This window comes from Vanacampus margaritifer, chromosome 10 (assembly GCF_051991255.1).
Source record: "Vanacampus margaritifer isolate UIUO_Vmar chromosome 10, RoL_Vmar_1.0, whole genome shotgun sequence".
Lineage (NCBI taxonomy): Eukaryota > Metazoa > Chordata > Actinopteri > Syngnathiformes > Syngnathidae > Vanacampus > Vanacampus margaritifer.
The window spans coordinates 20,931,444-20,955,409 of record NC_135441.1 but is presented as its reverse complement, the minus strand read 5'-3'; the positions used below and the strand labels follow the sequence as shown (position 1 = coordinate 20,955,409).

Below are 23,966 nucleotides of genomic sequence, written 5' to 3'. Positions count from 1 at the left end.
TAACAACAAAGATGTTTATTCAAACAATTCGGCAGTTATTAAAAAACACATTTTCTGAAGCAATATAAATATTCAAAAAAAGCCTAGAAAAAAATAAAGAACTGCAGGATGAGAGTTAACATTTTATTTTGTCATAAATTCTGATTCTATCTTTGGGAACATAAAATACTGCCTTTAAAAAAATGCTTATGAAAGAACTTATTTAGTTTGTCTACAATATATATATATTTTTTTTTTATTTCTAAGTAAAAAGGTCTTACATTTCCTGTTCAGTCCAACCGCAACGCAATTTTTCCTTACATTTGCAACAATCCTAAGCCAAACTTCCCATAGAAAGTTTCCGGAAATTAAAATGAGCCCAAGTGTTGCACAAAAAACTCCAATAATGTTCATCAGGCTGAACTGAAAGTAAATAAGGTCACGGCGTGGTCGAACGGCTCGACTCGCTCGAGTATTTGGCATGAGAGGGCGCTAGCGGCGCGTTAAGCTTCTAACATCCAAATGAACACGGGTCACACGAGGTGGAGATCTCGAACGGGGATAACTCACACGGCAGCGAAGGCGTGGCCTTTGCAGAGGGGCTTGTCCTTCTTGGAGTAGAAGGTTTTCCCCTCCAGGTTGATCTGGCACAGCTTCACATGCGGCAAACAAACAGGAACCAATCATTTAGTGTAGGCTGTTTTATGCTTAAAATAATTTTATGATTTAAAAAAATAACTAAATTCAATTTAAAAAATATATTTTTTTATTTTATTACTGTTTTAAAGATATTTTATTATGATAAAACGTTTAAAGTAAAATAAGTCAAACTAAAAATAAAATCAATTAAAAAAATTCAAGTAAAAAATGTTTTTTTTTTGTTTGTTTTCTTATGATAAAATGTTTAAAGCAAAATAAGTCAAACTAAAAATGAAATAAAAATTACAAAAATACATAATTACCAATAATATATAATAAAAAATATTTTTAAAATAATAGGAAAATAAATAAAAACTAAATTCATAACAACATGGGAGAGTCACAGAGGAAAATCTTCCACCCCGAGTGCCTGACACATTCTTTTCTCGGCGTCGCCGGTTCGAGAGGAGAAGACACGAAAGGGGGAGACTCACCGCACAGACGAAGCACGTATCGTGCCAGCTGTAGCCCAGAGCCTCCAGGAAGCGATCGCCGGCGTCGATCTTAAAGTCGCAGCCGTGACATTTGGTGCCGAACATCTTCTCGTAATCTGGAAAGACGCAGATCTTAAAATGCTGCTCTCCAAACGGGAGATATTATGGAAAATTGACTTTTAATGTCTTGTATACAAATAGTTATGAATCTGGAGTGCCTGCACTCGTCAAGTGGGAAACACACTTTCTACTTTTAGAGGTCGCATTTTTTTTTTTTTCCAGCCTCTATATGAGGATTAGTGTGTGAGAGCTGCTTTTGTTGGTCACAAGGACTGAGGTAAAGTGTTGTGATGTTACAAGACTTGAGCTCTTCCAGCACTGGGAAGATGCTGAGTCGGCGCATCTGCACTAAAGCAGCAGTCGTGCTAAATCATTTAGCCACAAACATGCCACATTCGTGAACAGCAAGAGAACTAAATAGACAAACATTGATTCTGTCATACATGATTCGGGTTAGTAAGAGAGGTTATTATGAAAATAGTCATTAAAATAGTAAGAGTAATAAAATAAAACTAATTCATAATTAATTAACTATAACTTAATAATAATAATATACATATGTACATATTTGTCATTTTCATATAATGTGATCAATAACGGTAAAGACACTAGCAAAAAAAAAAAGTAATTTAGCATGTATGGCCCTCTTTTTTTAAGAATTTCACATAATGAAAACTAAAAGTACAACAACAATAAATTATGTAAATAAACCATGAATATTAAGAGAATCAAGTACATTTTTAAGTGGTTCAAATTTCCCATGAACTTAAACGCACCATTTTCTTTCCCTACAGTCCTGTCATACACATTATTCATCAGTTAACATCTAACTGACTTTGCTTTTTAATATTCTGGTAATGCTATGACTATGTTTGTAAAAATGATTATTTTTAAATAAAATTCTGACTTTATTCTCATTAAATCCAGGGTTCCTTTTTTAATGTGTCTTTATTTTCATAAAATCCAACAGAGGTGGCAAATCCAGGTCCAGAAAGTAAAAACTCTGCCACAGTTTGGCTTTAGCCCCTGGTGCTAGCTAGCTAGCAAACGAGCACCATGGGAGCTAGCTAGCTCGCTTAAAACCAAATAGGCAGGGTTTTTACTTTCTGTACCTGGCTTTGCCCCCTCTGTTGGATTTTATGACAATAAAGACACATTAAAAAAGGAACCTTGGATTTAATGAGAATAAAGTCAGCATTTTATTGAAAAATAAAATTCAGCCAGCTAGCTCCCATGATGCTCATTTACCTGCTAAGGAGCTAGCTAGCTAGCATCAGGGGCCAAAGCCGAACTGTGGCAGGGTTTGTACTCTCTGGACATGGATTTGCCACCTTTAAAATCCAAATTTTTGTTCAATTGTTTACTGGACAAATGAAAATGCAGACTGCATTAATTATGATTTTAGACAATAACAAACGTCAACAGCCTTCGCTAGACACAAATACATCTCGATATTATTGACATAAACTTTATTATTGTAAAAATAAAAAAAATTATCTAACTTAAATGCATTAAAAAAAAAAATTCTTTCCAGCATAGCCCTAATCAAATCCTGGTTTAATATAGTCAACACCAGGGCAGATTTCTCTAATTATACTGATTAGTCAGACTTGTGTATCCAGACATGATAGGAACAAACAATGTCATTCCGTCTGTCTATTTTCCTCCTTGCTACTTGAATGTGAGTTGTCACCTCTCTCGCAGTAAGGCTCGCCTTCCTCCATGTAAAAGGCTTGATTCCTGATGGGAGTCTTGCAGGCTGCACACTTAAAACACTGAACGTGGTAGGTCATCTTCAGGGCATGCATGATTTCCTGATGAGGCGAGAAAAGCTTGTAAATGTTTTATTTTGCGCTGGGCTCCAGCATGCATTTACATCCATTAAGTCGTGTTTAAAAGCGCCGCCCGCCCGCTCGGCTGTTTAGTCGCGTTAGATTCATCCGCTTACCCCCGTGATCTTCTTTTTGCACTTGGCACAGTTGGGTGCGTAGCGGTTATCGTGGCACTTGGTACAGAAGACGGAACCCCTCTCTTCGAAGAAGCCCCCCTCCTCCAGGACCACCTTGCACTGTGAACAGGTGAACTCCTCGGGGTGCCACGAACGTCCCAGCGCGACCAGGTAGCGACCCCTGAGGAACACAACATGGCTTCACAGTCACTCGTGCGCTTCTCGACAGTTTATTGAACACGGAGAAAAGAGCCGAATAAGCATAAACACAACGAGCACACTCGCGCATAATCACCATTGTCATATGACATGCCAGAAGGCCCCGCCTCTTAAAGGTACATTTTGTGGAGAGTTTCTGCTTGCCATCTTTGTGTGTGTTCAAATAATTCACTTTTTATTCTATTATAAAAATAAAAATAATTGTATTTATTTAATTATATTATTATTGTTATTATTTATTATAATATTATTATTTATTTTATTACACTATCTATTGTTCATTATTTATAATTTAGATTCATTACAAAAATTAAAGGAAATAAAAAATGGTGGTGATACGTGACGCCATTTTCAGCAGTAAGAAGAGAATATTTTGTCAATAATTGTGATAACTTAATAATACCTTTAAAAACTCATTTTGCCACTTGCTGTCGACTGAATATGACATCACGTGTGACGTCACATGACCAAACCCAGAAAACAGGTGAGCCGTGATTGGTCGTTGCCGAGGTCTTCAACACCTGTGATGTCATCTTCAGTGTAAATTTATGATTACTACCAATTTGAACAACATATGCTAGATGCTAAATTTGATGATTTTCGAAAACACAACATTCAAGTGAGATTTTTTTTTATTTCATTTGATCATGCTGATTAAGTGACTAAAATATTGCAACGGGTGTTTGCCATTCTCACCTGATGATTTTGTTGCAGGCGCCGCACAATGGGGTCCTCCCGCTGCTTTCGGGCGCCTGCTGCGCCGCCTGCAGGATGGAGCTGCGGTTCTCCATGGGCGTGGGCTGAAGCGGCTCCTGGTGGTGCGTCACCACCGTGCTCGTCTTGTCCGGACGGTAACGGTCGGCAAAATTCTTGTCGGTGACCCACGGAGGTCGGGAGGAAGGAGCCGAGACGCCAGCGGCCGCGGATGCGGTCTTGGATCCTGCGTTGAGGGAAAACAAACATTCGGTGTTCGGCGACAGGCTGTGACTTTGGATAGTTGCGCCAAATTTGAAGGTGGGTCTGGATATACAGTATATAAGCTCCCTCTCCAGATGTCAACGCTATTGTTGATCCTGATATATTGACACTTAATAAAAATGCATTAGCACATCCTACATGCTGCTTGAATGCATCAGCAGGAGCAGGAGGACAAACTCACCATCTGGTTTATTGGCTGTCTGAGCCTTGGCAGGTGATGGAGTTGGCTCAACACTGTGGAGAGGAGATGACTAATTAGAGGAAGAAAAAAAAAAAAAAAAAGTACACAGCTCTCAATAACAACGCATGTCATGTTTGTGTTGACAGCAGCAACCGCGGTTGCCTCATATTACCTTGAAAGTTGATCAAAACATTAAATATGAATAGTGTGACTGGGAACTTGGCTGGAAAGTAAAACTAGATAAAAGTTGTTTTGTTTTTTTTAATAACAAAAATAGTACACTCTAAAAAAAGAATTGTTGAACCAATTTAAGATTACAAATTGAATTGTTGACCAAAATATATTCACCGGAATGAAGTTAATCCAAAATTTAATGAACTCATAATTAATTAAACTTAACTCAGGGATGTGATTTGACCAAAGTGAAATTATCTGAAAATTTAGCCGGGGGTCTGGGGGCCGCCGGCACCCAGCTAGGTCCAGGGCAGTGCTCTGGTGGGGGGACAAGGGGGGCGCAGCCCCCCGGAGCTCATGGGTTTTCCGTGTTTTTAAGTACTTTCAATGCACTCACATGACAAAGAAATAGACAAAACACCAGCATAAATTTTCAATGTATATTGAACTATCCCATATAAAATGGCAGTTTTAGTCAACTCAAAATCAGTCACATTCAAAAACATTGGACTGCCTTTGCTTTTAAAAACTATCACTGAGAATATCATCATATCTAACTAATGTGATTACTAAGTTAACACATAAATAATGTTGAAGAGTTCAAATTTCATGAACAAATAATTGTATCATGACCAAATGAAAAGTAACTCAGAGCATACCACAAATGTCTTTGTTATAGCAGAAGATGTTATCTGTCGGAGTCATGTGCATACACAATGAACTACAAAAAAAAAAATAATAATAAAAAATAAATTTTTTTGGGGGGGGGAGATAAAAAAAGCGGAATTCCGCGAATTTGCGGAAAAATCACATCCCTGTTAACTCATTCACTCCCAGCCATTTTCACTAAAGCCACCCCCTTCGCTCCCGGCTGTTTTATTGGATTTTTACTGATTTTGCAAGGCCCACAGAATATTGTGTTCTACAGTATTGCTATAAAAACATGGAACCTACCATAAGAAAGATTAGAAATTAACATGTTCAGTGGCATCCTGTCAAATTTGGAATCCAGACTCGTTTGTCTTTCAGCCCGCGTGTGCGGAGGAAATGAGGACTTGTTTCTACATCTAAAAGTTCCGTTACCCGCAGCGAGCGTCACTATATTGAGAAAATCTTCAAACTAAATCTGAGATGGAGGGAAAACAAGTTGTGAGTGAAGACGGCGTGCTCTGGGAAAAAAAAAATAAAAATAAAATAGCAGCGCCTTAAGCGAATATCGTGTTTACAACATCAACAGTGCCATCTACAATCAGCCGCTGTGAGATGATGAAATCGCAGCTCATTTGCAAAGAAAAGAATCCGGCAAATGATTACCCTGAATCAACTTTGCTCTTCAGCCTCGCCATACTCGTCGCACGCCTGTCAATGAATCGACGCGCGTACCCAAAAACAACTCAAAGAGAAATGCGTTTCCAAACAGCACACGCTGAATATTACTAATGACTCCCTCTGCTATTGCACCAAGACGACTTGCGGGTCTGGTGACGCAAAACAAGGAAGTTAAATGGAACGCAGCTAACGAGATGAAGGGGAATTAAAGGTTAAATAAAGGAAATAGTTTTGACCGGCAGACGAAGGTGCTCTTCTTCCTCCAGCAAACGGAGCAACATCATCTCCTCTGAGATGCGGTGTTGTTGTTTGTCTGCTCCTCGCGCCGCTGAAGGGTACAGGTGCATCCTCAGCCGTGTCTATTCCCAGCAGGAGTGGCCTGGAGCGGCTTTTCTTGACATTTGCACCGCTTTCAACATAGGACCAAGCACCCCCGAGCCCGGGGAGATGCAGGTGCGCGATTGCACGCTGCAGAATAACAAGCCATGGACACCTTGACATTTGCAGTTCATTCTTTACACCTGTGATTTCTCATCTACCTCAGTTGTTCTTATTTTGGCCTCGTCCCCAGAGGAAAGTGTCGACTTGCGCGTTTGAATAGGAGGGAGGCAAACGAAAGGCTTTCCATTTTATTTTCCCACGGAGGAAGACAGCGCACGTCGTCTTCGAGGCAAAAGGTGATGCATGTTGCCAAACGTGGAAAGGCTTTCTGAAATGTCTAACGGCGGCTCCATTCATTCCTTATATATTTTTATTTATACAAATGCGCCTCTGTGAGCACAATTTGATCAACATTTTTTTAATACCTTAAAAAAGGGACATTCAGTGATCCCTAGCGCCATCTAGAGGTGAACTAATAATTCATTCATTTTTAAAAAAACGAAAAATGTTTATGTATATATTACTAACTCCTGTGATTCGGACCAGTCGCTTGTCACTACCTGCTTTGCTCTCTAGTGTTAATTTCGTCAACGAAAACTAAACATAAATAATTTCATCGATACACATTTTTCACCGGACTCAAACTAGACAAGACTAAAACCCTCATTAACTCTTTGACTGCCAGACGTTTTCAGAAAAGGGATGCCGTGGGTGCCAGCCGATTTTAAGCACTTTGACTGATCTTTCAAGGTCCACAGAAAATTATGTGTTTGGACTATGGAAACACACATACTACCAAATGAAAGATTGGACTCTCATATTTCATCAGAAAAAAAAGTTTGTTTCCACCTTATTCCGTTGTTCAGTAATCAACAATACAAAATGGTTAGTTTCACCTCTGTTTTGAAACAAACGTAATTTAACGTCTTTGGCACTCCTCCATAGGATTTTACTAAAAGTTATTTAACGTTTTTGGCAGTCAAAGAGTTATTAAACAATAACTGGGACTAAATCAGTATGCGTTTTCGTCGACTAATGAAGACGAGACGAAAATGTACTTCACTTAATAAAAACTGGACTAAAATCTATGGACTTGCTTGACAATGATTTCTGCAACAATCTGTGGATGTTCAAAGAATCGTCATGATCTACTCCAGTCTGCTTTGCAAGATGGAGACATTAAAGTGTCTTTTTTTTTGGGGGGGGGGGGGGCAATCGTAAGGAAAGTGCCTTTTTCCACAAAACCAGTGTGGGGGCCACAAGTGCTACGCTGTAGCTAGCAATAAATTTGTTAGCATTTATAGTATAACATTTTTAAAAATTAAAAATCAATTTTGGGACATTTTATATCAATTCTGAATTGTTGCAAACAATTATCTCAATTCTTATGTGAATCAAATTTTTGGGCACACCGCAACTAAAAAGCAATATGTTCAACCTTTGCAGTACACTTTTGTCATACAAGTTAAAACCGGTTGTTCATGTTTTTTTGGGGGGGGTTTTACACTTGCATGGCTGTTGTTTAATAGTTTACTTAACACTTTTGTTTTATAGTTAGTTTAAAATAGTTTAATGATAGCAAGCAACTGCTTGACTACAGTTTAACTGCTACAATTAAACAGCATGAGTCTGAGACCTGAATCCCGCTCGCAGTTAGATTAATTAGGTTAGATTTAGCGCCTCTTGGTTGCTATTCATTGAACAAGATGCATTTCCAAAATGGTGCGAGATGTTCCCTAGCTAGCTCCCATTGTGCTCGTTTACATGCTAGGGAGCTAGCTAGCTAGCACAGGGGGCTAAAGCCAAACTGTGGCAGGGGTTTTTTACTTTCTGGAGCTGGATTTGCCACCTGTGCTTGTGATTAACCAAAACCTAAGCATTTGGAAGATCGTCCAGCCTTGAGTAACTTTATGATGGCTGTGTTTTCTTTGATCCCCATCGCTCTCAAAAGGATTTAAATAGAATTAAATTGGAGCATTACGTTCCACTTCTTTATTTCTGGCTGGAAAGTTAATGTTAAACCACAGGCAGTTTCATGACCGAGAAGTTATCCAATGACGCATGTTTGTTGTACTTTTCATGACTAATTGCGCAACGTTTTTTCTCAATGAGACAATAAAAGTGTGAAGTGTGAGCAGATCAAGTCAAGGTTGTACAAGGTGAGCTCACCGGGATTCTGCAGCGAACGCCGAGAAAGGAGATGCAAAGATGTCAGCTTGCATAATGAAAGATGTAAACTTGAAAGGAAGGAAACACACAAGAAACAAAGAGAAACGCAAGACGATGTTTTTGTAAGATGTTTTGTATTTCTGATGACAGCAAAAGACAAGGAAAAAAAAAAAAGAAGAAGAGTACAGCTTGGCGGTTTCTTTTCTTAATGTTTGGAGACACATACAAGATGAGAGGATCAGAAATGAAAACTCAGTGAGAAGTAAGAAGAGTGAGTGTGGTTGACAATCAAACAGGTAAGGAACCCCCCACGCCCCTCCCTCCCCTTCCACAAGTTTCCCCCCCACTAGCTCAGTCGGATAGAAACTTGGGCTCCAGACACTGTGGTCCACTGATCTTAACACTTGGCTCAGTTTGCAACGTTCCACTTTCGGATTTGTCATGTTGGCTAAGTTACATCTAGTTTAGGATTATTTTCAAACTTCTTTTTCGCCACCCCCCCGCCTGTGTCTTAAAGTTATCTGCAACCGGACGGTTGGCTATCTTCGTCGTCTTTGAGTCGCGGCACGCGGCGCCGCTCAGGATTTGATATTTAGGGCGCGAGCGGACCTGTCGTGGTGCCAGTCCCTCAGACGGGCATAGCGAGGGCTCTGAATCTCGGTGAGGAACTTATCCCTGCCCGCAAAGAAGAGAGCGACAGAAGGAAAAGAAGTTACAAGGAGGAGAAATAATAGAGGCAAGTTGGGTGGAAAAAATGCACAAACACACAAGAGGGTTTGCAGATTGAGGCCTCATGCACAATAAATGACAAATTCATTTTGTTGGTCCTACAAAAAGGTCAAACTGGACCTTGCGCACGCACACACACACACAAAAGTGCATACTAAACTAGTCTACAATAAAACAAAATGCTCAACCACTATGAACCACGCTCAGGCTTTACCTTGCCCGCTTCATGGTTTCATCATCTGGGTCCTGCACTGGGAGATTCAGGAAACACACGCACGCACATTAGGAAAGGTGACACACACCTACTATAAAAATGGGTCAGTCAATAAACAAGATTTTGCTTTTTATGTGCCCAACGTGGGAATTACAGGAGAAAGTCCCTCGTGTCATGTGATATGAATGTCTTTCATTATGCAAAAGTCTTGGGCCACTGTTGATCGCAAATAACTAGAATAGCACTCGAGTCCTCGAGTTACGTCGTAGGCGACCTACATCGTTTCGACCTTACGGCGCCCATGCCCTCGATTGTCCGCAGCACCTTTTTTTTCCCGTTAATTCCCTACAGAAATCAGGCCATTTTAAAGTTGTGTAGTTGTTCCCTCCAGCAACGGACGTCCATCGGGCAGGCCAGCTCGCCATCAGGTGCGTCACATTTCCGTGTTTACGTGAATTAGCTCTGAATTAGTCAGTCAGCAGTGAATGTCCGTGTGGAAACACAAAATATTGGTCCGGATTGCGCAAATATCTTTTTTTTTTTTTTAATTATTATTACTGTACAAAGTATTTTGATGTAAATATCGATTTTAACGGTAAAATCAGACATAAGTCGAAATTCGAGTTACATCGCCAGCGTAGGAACGGAACTCGGCCGTAACTTGAGGACGAACACCAACACATTTGAGAGATCTGTCCAGGCAGTTACTGTTTAATTATCATGACTACTGTTACTGCACTGTGACAAAAGTCATTAAAACAAAAAAGGTAGTGCTGCGCACACTTTAGAGTACAGTTCATTCTCAATGCAACAATTAGCTTGACAATTTGCATAGGATGCATTTCAAAGTTAACTGGTCAGAAAGACTTAATTCTTCCTATGGTGCCAGTCAAAGAAAAGGCTTACTGTAGTAGCCAACAGTGCAAAATGTAGACAACTCTGGAAATAACCTAGAGTGCGCTCTACATTAAAAGAAACACAGTAAGTCTAAAGTTCGATACAATGAGACTTTCTAAGGTCAAATTAAAGTACTGTGGGATTAATTGATTTTCTTTCAAGTCTGTCCAGATCCTTAGAAATCTAAAACAAAACCTACTTCAGATTAAATAGAGACCTTATTATGTTATAAACAAAGGAAATCTTACTCATTCATCACGTGTTCCAGTCATGAATCAAATCTATTATTCCTTTTTGTTTGTTCCGACTCAGCACCAAAACAAATGATTTACTTGTATTCAGTCACACGCTCACACTAGCAGTCCATCACCGTTAACATGCCAGGCCTGGTCCCGGACTTACTGAAGTCGGTGCCAGTGAGCTGGGCCAGGATGCGGAAGGAGCGGGACTGGGTGGTACCAGTGCGAGGCTGCCAGTCCTCGGTGTCCTGGATCAACCTCTTTTTGCTGCGGTCGTTGGGGATAAAACAGGGCATGTTGTCCATCCTGAGGCCGTGCCTAACAAACGCATCACCAGCGGAACACAGCAGGCATTCGTTAAACAAAGCCCCAAAAACTAAGGACCAGCTACTCGCAAATACCAGACAATCTGGTCATCTTCAACTCAGGACGTCCGGAACCGACCATGCAACAACTAAATGGAATGTTAGGAATTTGGGCCAAAAGGCTTTTATTTCAAACATATTTGACCCGACAAACTGCTTTAAAAATAAAGCCTGGTCTTAAGAGACACCCTACACTAACAAAACAATCTGCATGCACAAGTGCTTACTTGGATGACTGGCACATATCATAGAAGGTAGGTTCAACCCTACAGAACAGACCAAAAGTACAATCATGAGGTTAACAATGGACAGAGAGAGATGATGACAATGAACTAAAAAATATATATTAATAGGGGTGTTAAAATTTTTTATTTGTAATTAATTGCATGACTTCAATAGTTAACTCATGATTAATTGTAAATTTTATATCTGTTTTAAATGAAAAATTAAAGTACAATAAAATATTTTTTTCTAGGTTTTTACACTCGTTAACATAAAAGTGGGAAAAAAATGTTGTACTAATAGAAATGGTGCAGTAATTTTATAATAATTCATAAAATTGGGTTTAAAAAAAAAAAACGAGTGTGATATTTAATCGTGTTGGTCATTTTATTCTGCCACTAGATGGCATAATTGCATTTGTAAGACGTGACAGCTCAGTGGGTTCTTCTTTTTACATTAAGAGCTATCTAATTTTTAACATGAAGTGACATGAATTTTGAAAATTGTATAATACAACTTGACCACCAGTCTCCACAGACATAAGCATGCTAAATTTTGACGTGGACGTGTCTGCAGCGTTTTGGAATTCCCCCAGTACAGGCTTTCAAGTAGGGGATGGTCATCGCGCGTAGTAGTCATACTTTGGCTCAATAAAAGCTGGGAAAGACTGCAATAATAGATAATGAAACAGGCCACAGAGGGCACAAAAGATGCATGTTCTTGTTGAAGACTGAAAATCTATAATCACTCATTCAGCAATAACATTAGGTCCACCTACACAATACTTAATGAGCTGCAGTAAAAATGACTTGTGCAGCTTCAAATCATTATAATGATTCGTTTGGTTTCGACATTCATTTAACAACACGCTCATTATTGTGGTTGTAGTTTGGAGCCCTGGAAAATTAGCATTACAAAGATTTATAAATGGATGTCAAGCTAAAACGAAAAGGAAATTTGGCAATAAAGTCAGCGTTACAGAAGTATTTATGAGCGTCCCAATTACAAGCATAATGCAAAAAAAAACAATACAAGACTAAAGTTGTAATTTTACAAAAAGTTGTAGTTCATGAGGAATTTTATGAGAATCTAGTTAGGTTCAGATTTCTGCTGTTATGTCAGTTGTGAGAATTTTGCCACGCAATAAAATTCTCGCAACACAGCCTTTCTTATAACATTACAACATTATTCTCATAAAATGATGACTATTTTTACAACTTTAGTCTCATAACTTTATGACTTTTTTTCTGCTTTATTACAGTGGAACCTCGGAGTTTGAAAGACAACAGTGCGAGTGGCAGAAAAGAAAAACATACAGTGGAACGAACCACAGTGGAATTAGGAAGGAGATTATCGCGCTGTTGTAACTACCGTGACTAGTTCTGTTAATACTAGCACGAGGACCCCCCCTTAGCTGTTCAACAACGTGCCTGACGTTAAACAACGCACGCAGGGACCACTTAGTAGTCTAACAATATGCCCAAAGAAAAATAAACAAACTCAGCACTGAACTAAAGCTGGCATTAACATAGCATTTTTCATCCACTGATGCCATCACACCACAACACGTAAGGTAAGGTATTTTTGTTTAAATACTGTACTGTACTGTAAATGTAGTATAAAAAAAAAACATAAATAGAAATTAAAATGAGAAATTTCTGTTTTTGGAGCTTGGGAACAGATTAATTGCATTTACATTAATTCCTATGGGAAAAAATGTTTTGGAGGTTGAACAATTCGGACTTTGAACTCTTCGCAGGAACGAATTATGTTCAAACTCCGAGGTATCACTGTATTTCACTTCTTTTTCGCTTTGTCATACCAGACTTGGTATTGCATAATGAGAACTGTCTTAATATTTCAGCTAACACCAAATAATAACCACATTAATAAACATACTTTTAATCTAATACCTCTTGGACAGTGTCGATCAAACTGAGCATTATTATATTTGTCGCGGCAGAATTTTTGTATTGGATGTCATTCAGTTGTGCACATTCTCCTAACGTGGCTAATGGGCACACGTCATGATTTCAAACACGCAGGTGAGAGAGAAGGAATTGTACTAACTTTTCAAGAGTCTCCATCTGCACAGTTAAAAGGAAAAAGGGGGGGGGGGGAGAAAATGTGGTCAGAGCACCGTTTTAGATGGTCGAACAGTTTGTGCAAAAGCAGAACCATCATCAGAAAGCAGCAAACGTGCAAAGAGTTCAGCAAAGGCATGCTTTTATTGTCAGTGGGCTGTGTGAGAGAAAGACAGCATTGTGCGCCTGTCAGGCCTACCTATTGTCACACTGAGCCGTAATGACTTGGCACAAAAACGTTTGTCATTCCGATCCTCTCAGCCACGTACGCAAATGCTTTTCAAGAGTTATGTAAATGGCTTTGGCGCTGGCCCAAACGCAGGATTTCTGCAGTGCCGCACTCACTCTCCTGTTGTCATCTTGTGCTGTGATTACGTCTCCAACAACAACCGAGTGCTCGATACGCAAAGTGAACACGTTGGAATAACAGGCTATCATCCCAAATGGCTCAAGTTGACACAGGTGCAGTGACGTCTTCATCAAAACTAGTCACGTCGTTATCATGATGCTCAAATGCCACAGGAATGCAATTTTGCCACACATCAACCAACCATGAGGAGACAGAATGCAGAAATAATCCAGCACCAAGGTTCTAAAGTTGTGGACGGCTCAGCAGGATTTAGGAGTCAGGCTGGTTTAACAGAGCATCAGAGCACATCCACCACCAGTCGCACGATTACAACGAGCCAAATTACAGCAACCAGATCGGCGTCCCCGGCTGTGATGTCATACTGCTGTGTTCTGCATCATTAAAAATGAGGGTTGCAGATTCATTGATTGCTGCGAATTATTGTGATTATGTGGAACTGATTGCTGATTAATTGCGCCTTGAAGCAGTTTAGGGTGGAAAAATGTGCACTACTTGGCTGTTACAAGCAGCAACTAAATTGCGGCCTAAATATCACCATCCATGCAGCCATGACAGAACTTCCCTGTGAAGTACTATTCTGCTTAATACAACAAACAATCATTCAAATTCCATACAAAAAAAATGCTCCCATCCTATGATTGTCACCTCACAGACTGATGCAAAAGCAATAACGTGTGTTTACCCAAGTCAGCCATGTGAGCACACAGGCCAACATTAGCACGTCAATACTTTTGCTTGACTTCAACCGTGTTTACATTGGATAGACTGACCGTCTCGAGACTGTTTATCTTAACATGCTGTCAAAAGTGTTGGCTAGGCCAAGCGATTGACCGTCTTTTCCTCAGCACTTTCTTTAGCCATAAAGCATTTTATGTTACAATGTAAAAGACAACTGTGAATTAAAAAAATCGATATAAATACAGATATTTAGGCAAATAAGCACGTTCCCTGATATAGGAATATTTTCATGGTGCGCACACTACGTAACTAGTCTGCAATAAAAAATAATCAATTGGCTGATTAAAGAGGAAATCAACGTTAAACATTTCTTGACAATAATAAGTTATATGTGACCTCACTAGTCTAAACATGACATTCTGATTAATATTACATTTGTGGAATATGGATTATGCAGCAAAATCCAGACGTTTTTATCCATCTCAGGGGGCAGCCATTTTGCCACTTGCTGTCAACTGAAGATGACATCACAGTTGTTCAGGACTCAGGCAACGAACAATCACAGCCTGTTTTCTGAAACTGAGCTGTGACTGGTTATTTATTACCTTAGATCTGAGCAATTGTGATGTCATCTTTACTCGACAGCCAAATGGCTGCCTTCTGATATTAATAAAAACTGCTGGATTTTACCGCTTAACTCATTCCACTAACACAATATTAACCAAAATACTGTATTTAGACTACAGTAGTGGGGCTGCATAGAACATATTATTGTCATTTTTTTTTGGGGGGGGGGGTGGTTACTTCCCCTTTAATAAATTAATTTAATTAGATTTTGTCCGCAGTGTATCCCAAAGTGTAGTTAAATTCCTATTAAGGACATTGTTGTACAGTATTTCCATTACGCTACCTTGGCTTGGGTTTTATTGGGTAATTTTCACTTGGGCCCAATTTATTTATTACATATCCAAGAGTAATGTTTATAACTTGAAAATATATCTACAGAAACTGTGTGTAAAAGCCTAGCAAAATGAAAATTTTTGATAATGTCACGCTTGGGTTAAGGTCTATACGCGGAGAGGACATAAAAATCAAAGACACATCAGAGGCCCATAAAAGTAGTTTATGTTAACATTTCTTTACCGATTCCTGGAAATAAGTTCCATTTGAGGCCAAGAGAGGCCAACTCTGAGATAAAAGTTGCTTTGGATCAGACAGAGTCTGGAGTAATTGGGTGCACTTCATGTATGCTGTTCATTTTGCCACGTTTGTTGCTGCACCTACCCATTCTGTGGTTGCAGCACACTGGCGCGGCCCTGAGAGTGAGGCGTGTTAAGTTTAGGTGAGTAGGCCACAGGCTTTATGACAGGTCCTGTACTAGCGCCCCCTGCTGAGAAAGGCCTCGCCATCTTGTTAATGGTGGTGCTCGGGGCAAAGGAGTACTTTGGCTGTACGTTAGCCTCGGCGCGTGAGTCCTATGTAGTGGTGAGAGAGGGGAGACAATGCAGCACAGCACACAACATGCAGTTAAACATTTGACACGCAAAGACATCTTTTCTTGGACTGAACTTTATTTAAAGCATCATACTGTAGCTTCTCCACACAAATAAACTACTCAAAGCCTGCAGGCCTTTTTTTTTTCCCTGCACAAAGAATATGTGCTCAAGAGCCATGCGATTTATTTGTGTAGCCCGAATATCCTCTTAAAATGATCAAATGAAAGTGCTCAACGTGAGAAATTGCCACACATAAAATAGATTTTGCAATGAGTGTTCTACACCAACTGAAAAGGACAGCCACTAAAACGCAGCGTTGACTTTGTGGAAGTATCACGTCCCAGCTGCTGTTCTAATAACAGAGCCGAGCACACGGCGGTTCATGACACCACTGTGCTTTTCAAACTGTAATCAGCAAGCCAAGTGGCTCTTAAGAGACGCGACGGCAAAACTAAATGTGTCACAATCACTTTCAGTCTGCTATCAGGGGATATGTAAGGCACTGCGCAACCAATAGAAGACAGGAAATTCCAAAGCATCGTGCACGCCACTCCATCCGCTGAAATGATTCAGTGGCGTGATGATGCTTCGCTAATGTGCAGCCTCTGGATGCTGTCAGAGCTTGACAGGTGACTCAGGCCAATCACATTACTTTAAAGCCAAAGTGACACTGCACACAGTTCGGGTCAAATGTGAGCAACAATTACAGGAAGTCTCAATCAAAGCATTTTAGTATGTACCAAATTGCTGCTGCACGTGTGGTGAGTGGAAACGACAGACGAATGGAGGCTTACCTTCTGCTCTGCGTCAACTTTGACAGCTCTGTGGAGAAAGCATGGGAACATGAGTTAGGTCCAACTTCCATATAGTGCACCAGCACAAAACACACACAGACTGTTGTATTCTGAGATGAAATGCAACAAAGTCTAGCAGACACAATGTGTATTTTAGTTAGCTGCGGGGTTTCCCCCAGTGCTTTAGAAGCCTGGCGGCTAACATATAAATATATCTTTTTTAAATGTATAAATATGTTTTTTAATATGTTGTCTTCACTCCCCAAAACATTATTCATACATTTTTATGGTTTTTTTGTAATGCTAGAGCATACAGAAGGCTTTGATGCAGCTTCTGACCTGAAGAGGTCACTAATAGCAATAGTAGTTATTACAAAAAAAAGGCCAGCAGGTGGCAGAAGCGTATAAGAGATCAGCCAGAGCCATGTTGCAAAAAGCTCTCTTTGCCAGTGTTCTTAACAGCTTTGTGAATAATGATGAAACTTAGCTATATTCTAATGCTAATTGCTGCAAAACTGAAACGGATACAAATATACTCTTTTCCTGATGAAAGAAGAGACTCTAATCTTTCTTTTGGTAGGTTCCATGTTTTTATAGCAACAGAACACAATATTCTGTGGGCCTTGCAAAATCAGTGAAAATCCAGTAAAACAGCCGGGAGTGAAGGGGGTTGCTTCAGTGAAAATGCCTGGGAGTGAATGAGTTCAAATAACCACTAGCTAAAAACTTCATGAACAAATTTCAAACACAGAAATACTGTAAGTACTGTATGTCTTTTTTTTTTTGCACACCGTGCCAGAGTGCAAGAAAATAGCTAAAAGGAACTCTAATGTTGTACTCTACTACATTTCAAATAATCACCCACTCAACTCAAATGCTCCACACATTTAATCCCAGGATGCACATTTCTGCCCTCAATGAGTGCTACAGTTGTCTGTTTATCCAAAGGTATTACCTCACTGTCGAAAAGCAATAAAAAGGTTACAACAAGAATGAACTTGCATGTAAGTCAGCTACATTGTGTGGTACTATAAACACATGCAAGGGCTGCTTCCTGTAAGAATGAGGGATGAGCAAGCGCTTATGTTTGCCTGTCCAAACCCTGATTAAGAGGCGCTAAAGACAGGATGACAACAAATACAGTGAGCGGCAGCGGGCAAAGCATACCAACGTGTCGACAAATCAATGTGACGTTCACAGTGCCGCAGCTCGCCGGCTGTTTTAGTCCTAACCCATAATTTGATGAGCCACGCTTTCGTCGTGGAAAAAAAAACATGTCATCGCTGTCTTGAAGTTTTTATTCAATACGTGTGAGAAAAATATGTGGAGTTGATTTGTGCTTTTCAGGGGAATGAGTTTGCTTGGACCCAGTTTGACCCGTGAGACAGAAGAAATGAGCTCAATGAGATCATTTGACCTCATTTTATGAATCAATCCATTGCATGAGGCAAGCGAAACTAAAATGAGACATCATCATTGATTTAAGTTTCTGATTTTCATCATTATACTGGGTTTACTGTTACACATAAATACAACTCAAAATAGCAATGTGGTTTTATTATGTTCCATTAATTTAAAAAATATATGTTAAAAAATAAATGCTTATTATTCAAATGACATTTTTGGTATCAAGCCAAAACTATGAAAAAGGTCATCAGTGACGTTAAAAATAAAATAAAAGTGCTCATCTCTCATCAGTGTGCAGCTGCCCTCCTCTCCGAGCACAAAAGAAAAGGATGGATGACTGCCAAGGTACGAGCAAACACAACTGGCAACAATTTCTCTCTGGGAAGTGTTTCAGGAACGTTCCTCTTTAATAATAAGAACAAGAGTGAAGGCTGGATCTTTACATTGCTGGCTACGTCTCAATAATTATGAACTCTGAGCCAACTTTAGCGAACGGGCACGACTGCCCTTTTCACTTTCCGCTTAATCTGTGCAATCCAGAAAGTATTCACAGCGCCTTACTTTTTTTCACATTTTGGTGAGACAACTTTATCCCAAAATTCTACATGCAAGACTTCATAACACAACATTGAAAATGTTCTTATTTGTAATATTTGCAATTTTTAACACATTCACAATCTTTATTCAATATGTAATGTGACAATTTCTTTTTAATGTTTTATTGTGAGATGTTTACACAGTTACTCTTTTTACACCTAAATCACAATTACGAAAGTTAAAGTACAATGAAGTCAACTTCTGAAACTTCCTCAAACACTTCTTGCCATCTCACGTCATCAAAGATGGATTAGTTTAACTTGTATGTATTTTAGTTATATTAATTTGTGCAGCATTAACGTAAAATATTTTATGAAGGGGCCAGTCTGACCCTCGGATGAATTCATTGTTTTTTTGTTTTGTTTTAGTGCTTTTAGGGAATTTGATTCTATATTTGAATTGTATGCACGCATATAGAAGACTGACACTATTTGAAGTTCCGGCTGCGCTATCTAGAAAATCAAAGGGAAACCTAGTGAAAGATTTGTCAGTACATATCAGCCCCAGTTGTTGGCAGGCAAACCCAAAGAGAGCTGCATGGGGGTGGAAATTGGCTGAGCAACAGCTGTGATCACAGCATCTAAACTTATGGGGGATCACAAAATCTAAATGAGTCTCCAGACAGTTCCCCGCCTCATGTTTATGACTCGACAAGTCAATACTTTCTCATTTTATCCAAACCTCAAAACAGTCCATCTTCCTTTGGGTGTGTGGTCTTATTTTTTTCCCCTTTTTAATTAAGCACCACATGAATAATTTTTGCTCTGCTCTCTGAAGAGATAGTTTATCAGTCAGAAATTTTTGGCAGAAACTCTGTGGGCAATTCTTAAGTGCTGCTTGTATGAAGGTCAACCACTTTTAATTGAAATTACTGAATTAAAAAAAATAATTCTGGCTCAGGTTCTTCAACAAAGTGCATTAATCCATATATTATGTACTTTTATTAATCAGGGCTCAAAAACAAATGCCACTGCATGCACTCGACTGATTTGCAAACTATAAACGTACTGTTACATGAACTCCTCTAAACGATACGCTATTATCTTTGTAAGCATCAATTTAGCAATAGCTTAGAAATATATCTCACTATCATCTGTGGGCCTAATGCTGAGACTGATGAGTTTATCTAACATATTGCTACTGTTTTAAAGGCACCGTGAAAGCTCATCTGGCAGAGTATAAAGTGGATATTAACTCATTCACTCCCAAAAACGTATTTATACGTTCTTTTATGCGAGAGCATACAGACAGCTTTGATACAGCTTCTGACATGAAGAGGTCGCTTAAAGCAATGGTAGTTATTGCAAAAAAAAAAACGGCCAGCAGGTGGCAGCAGAGTATAAGAGATCAGCCAGTGCCATGTTGCAACAAGCTCTTTTTGCCAGTGTTTTCAACAGGTTTGTGAATAATGATTAAACTTAGCTATATTCTAATGCTAATTTCTGCAGAACGTAAACAGATACAAATGTACTTTTTTTTTCCCCTGATGAAAGAAGAGACTCTAATCTTTCTTTCTTTTTTTGCAATAGAAGAGAATATTCTGTGGACCTTGCAAAATCAGTCAAAATTCAGTAAAACAGCCAGGAGCGAAGGGGGTTGCTTCAGTGAAAATGGCTGGGAGTGAATGAGTTAATGTGAAGTGATTTACTGTAGCTATGCACTTGCTTGAGATCAACATTAAAGTAAATTCCTTATTGCATCCCTCTCTGCAAACTTGCCTGTTAAGAGTGAGAGTGAGGGAATCCGACGCTGCTCTGATCTTGTTCTGGGCCTCCACGTGAGTCAAGTCCTCCGCGTTAAGGTCATCAATGGAAACCACCCAATCTCCGACCCCAACGCCAGCCTGAGCTGCCTTCCCACCCGGGGTCAGCTAGAAGTGAGAGAAGACAGGATAGAAAAGATTTTCAACATTATCAGACTGAGGGATTGTGGCATTGTGCACAATATGTTAATTTCACTCCAAAAGTAATCTTGAGCTTTTAAGTGCCATTGTGAGGCTTTAGAATTTCATGTCAATAACTCAACAAGTGTAGTATACTTTTATGGAAAAGCAGTCATTAAAAACACTACAAAAGCACTGTTGTTATTGTTGTTTTGGTTGTGACAGACTCCTGCAGTCCAGTCCATTTTCACAGAAACCATTTCCATTTTCACCAAGAAAATAACCCTATGACTTAAAAAAAATTATTTGCAGCTGAAAATAGTGTTGCGCCCACAGCCTCTAAATTACAACCCATTATCCCATTTGTTTATGATAGGCACAACAGGGGGCATGTGAAACCACAAAACAGAAAATATGAATCTAAAAGTCATGTAGGGCTGACAGTGATTTAATGCTTGTTAATAACACCTAATAAGCAACTCATGGAGTGTGTACAGTCAGACAAGCCAGCAGAGATATTGAAGTCAGCACTACGAGGAAAAAAAGCCATCATGATGTCATCAGTCATCACATGATTCACAGCAGATGTGCCAACAGATGATGAAAGCAGCCGTTGAAAGCTTCAGACAGCCACCACATGCCTCATACGATCGCATAATTCACCGGAGGAGCCCTGTCGTTATTTCCATGCAGGCAGGTACGTCTCTGACCAGTTCCACTGACAAAACGGTGACATCATCCTCTCGGGGCAGACGTTCTGTCAACGTTATGAGGTCTTGTTACAAACAGGAAGAAAAGGCACAGTCCATAATCTAGGTAGAATTGCCTCGCCTGCCATCTCCACTAAAACCGCTAATACAAAGAGGGGAGATGCCAAATCAGGTTTAGTAAGGCCCCTGTCAGCTCGGCCATGCGGCTTAATGAAACACGATCCGTGTGTCAAATGCACTGATAAGTGAAGTACAAAGTGGCATCAGATAAGAGCGCCTGCACCAGGATTTCAGGCAAAACCCCATTAGGATTACTCACTGGTGTCATGGATCCCTGCAAATGTTGGCTCATCACAAGCTCAGAGGACTCAGCAGTTCAATCAATAGCTTTCTGCCATGTTCAGCTAAGCTATCACGCTCGCCGCTTTGATTCTGCACATTAAACGTAAACACTTGTGCGAGCAAGGAGGTAATGTTGTCTCTAAACTGATGACAGCTCCGCACTGCGCCCCACAAAGACGGCCCGCCTCAAATCAAAGCATGTTAACGCTAAAAATAAGAAGAAATGCCTTCCTCTGAGGCAATTCTCCTTTTACAGTCAAGTTAAAACATCACTTTAATTGCTTTTGATTGGACTCCACTGGAAGCTATGAGGCTAGACTAAAAAAGAAACAGCTTGTCAAGTTAAAAAAAATTAATAACTTTTATGAGTCTTCTATGGCAAAAAAAAAAAATAACAATGACTTTGACACTTTGACATATTCTAAAAAGAAGGCAGTCTGGTAAACCACTGAGGTTCCCTGCTGCTGACAGACAAAGTCTGACCTCCCTTTTATTGCCACAATGCCTCGTAAAAGCAATTTTACCTAGATTAAATCATTAGCAACATCCTACAACATGTTCTGTAAGTCCTGGCAGGAATTGTTACAGATGCAAACCTGCTCGTGACTGAACCCATAAAAACGCGCTACATCAAAACCACATTAATGTATTTTTCCTCAACAGCCCATGCAAGTACCACCTGCATAATCTAATGGGAACAACTACAGGTACTTTTTCTATTGTTATTTTGCCTTGTAAGTATAATGCTCTGTTTTGATAGATGGTCTGAGAGGTATCAATTTAACAATGACTTAGAATACAACTGCACTGCCTGTGCTGAGAAGTGCTTGTAAAAAAAATAAAAAAATATCTAATTTGTGATAAGTCTCCATTGGATCTCATTAGCCTGAGCTTGTGTTACGTAACGTTGTGTCCAGGCAGTGTATAATTTGCTCTTTCCTAAATTAACTGGCAACTGACCAATCCTGTAATAGAGCCTGAAGTGGATTATTGCAATATTTACATGCAGCAATTTAGCTAAAAAAAATCGAGTAAGCCACTTGTGTACAAAAAAAAATATCTTATTTAGCTTTTTTCTTTCTTTCTTTTTTTTAATGCCGCCTTGGTTTTATGTATAAATGTATGCTGAAACATCCATGTCTGAAGTCCCATTTTCAAAAAGTGATTGATGATTTTAAATTTCAGGCCATAATTGTAAGAACAATCAAGAAATTAATGCTTTAATTGCATGGCAGTCCATTGCAAATGTAATCTGAACAGCAAGATTTCTGAAACTTGTATGGGAAAAATGTCTGCCGTACCCGGCACTTTAGTTAACAAATCCCGCTGGTGTATTGTAACAACATAACGAGGCTTCCGCCAGTGAAATTAAAGGTAAGGCCAGCTTGTATGACATAGAAAGAGAAAGAGAACCAAAACAGGAATATATAAGAAACTAAGAATTCGTGCTAGTTTTTGTGGGGAAAACAGCTCGATTAATAGGAAGAAAAATCCTATATATTCCAAAAATGCAATTAGCATATTTAGAAAACACGTTGCAAATCATTACATTTCATTTGGGACCAATAACAATGAATATATTTTGTCATTAAACGTGAGAAAAATAATACTTTTGAAAAAAAAATTCTTAGTATCAATTACTACTCTTTGGATTATAACAACAGTCAATACTTCAAGTGCTCTTTTCAGTAAAATTCTGTGGGATTTGTCTTTTAAAAACCATATTAAAATGGCCCGGATATGTCGTGATAATAATTGTGCACAAGGAATATAATAATAGTTTATTAAACAGCTAATTTGGCTAACTAAAGAATGTGCCGGATAGAATACGGTCTGTTAGAAAGCTCAAATATATATATATATATATATATATATATATATATATATATATATTAATGCTGTAAAGTCTCCAAAGGTTGTTTACATGTATGATTGAGTGATGGACACAAGCACCTGTGTTCCTGGCTCAGGTTCAGAATGCAGCTGTTCCCTCACTTGAGAAGGCATCACCCAAAGTTGCTGTCCTCAGGCCTTTCGTTGGTTTGGGGTGGGGGCGTGTGGGGCAGAAACACTATCCCCAGCAGTTTGTAAATATGGCGAAGGACAGTGGAAAACATGTTCCAGAATGCAACTTGCACTTCTTCAGTGGCACACGGGAGGCGAGGACCTTAAGTAACGATGCAAGCGTGACGCATGCATGGCAGAGCCACCATAATCTAATTTGGGGGGTACATGTAACAAATTGATGTCATAACTTAACTCATTCACTCCCAGCCATTTTAACTGAAGCAAGCCCCATCGCTCCCGGATTTTGACTGATTTTGCAAGGCCCACAGAATATTGTGTTCTATTGCTATAAAATGGAACCTACCAAAAGAAAGATTAGAAT

The 23,966-nt window shown here is 39.4% G+C and overlaps 2 protein-coding genes across 4 annotated transcripts in view; both read right to left on the bottom strand.

The window, feature by feature from the left end:
- Nucleotides 1-109: 109 nt before the first annotated feature.
- Nucleotides 110-23,966, bottom strand: part of LOC144059127 (PDZ and LIM domain protein 7-like) — a 34,240-nt gene continuing 10,383 nt past the window's right edge. For all 3 annotated transcript variants that reach the window (XM_077578022.1, XM_077578020.1, XM_077578021.1), the window contains exons 3-11: nucleotides 20,362-20,513; nucleotides 16,640-16,667; nucleotides 15,634-15,824; nucleotides 4,499-4,551; nucleotides 4,036-4,279; nucleotides 3,121-3,301; nucleotides 2,866-2,986; nucleotides 1,113-1,228; nucleotides 110-632 (exon numbers count right to left, since the gene is read on the bottom strand). In XM_077578022.1, the coding sequence (XP_077434148.1) occupies nucleotides 546-632; nucleotides 1,113-1,228; nucleotides 2,866-2,986; nucleotides 3,121-3,301; nucleotides 4,036-4,279; nucleotides 4,499-4,551; nucleotides 15,634-15,824; nucleotides 16,640-16,667; nucleotides 20,362-20,513 (1,173 nt within the window). In that variant the 3' untranslated portion in view covers nucleotides 110-545. The remainder of the gene's footprint in view (nucleotides 633-1,112; nucleotides 1,229-2,865; nucleotides 2,987-3,120; nucleotides 3,302-4,035; nucleotides 4,280-4,498; nucleotides 4,552-15,633; nucleotides 15,825-16,639; nucleotides 16,668-20,361; nucleotides 20,514-23,966) is intronic.
- On the bottom strand, nucleotides 4,560-13,269 carry LOC144059131 (PDZ and LIM domain protein 7-like). The gene is made up of 4 exons (XM_077578026.1): nucleotides 11,223-13,269; nucleotides 10,794-10,948; nucleotides 9,495-9,531; nucleotides 4,560-9,226 (listed from the first exon to the last, which is right to left on the bottom strand). The coding sequence occupies exons 1-4, from the start codon at nucleotides 11,237-11,239 to the stop codon at nucleotides 9,130-9,132; spliced, it is 306 nt and encodes a 101-aa protein (XP_077434152.1). The 5' UTR covers nucleotides 11,240-13,269; the 3' UTR covers nucleotides 4,560-9,129.

Bases quoted from the DNA above. Each gene is read 5' to 3' on its own strand.
- LOC144059131 (XM_077578026.1), bottom strand. The intron at 9,532-10,793 runs GTAAGTCCGGGA...TGAATCTCCCAG, and splicing joins GCTCACTGGCACCGACTTCA to TGCAGGACCCAGATGATGAA. The intron at 9,227-9,494 runs GTAAAGCCTGAG...CTTTGCGGGCAG, and splicing joins GAAACCATGAAGCGGGCAAG to GGATAAGTTCCTCACCGAGA.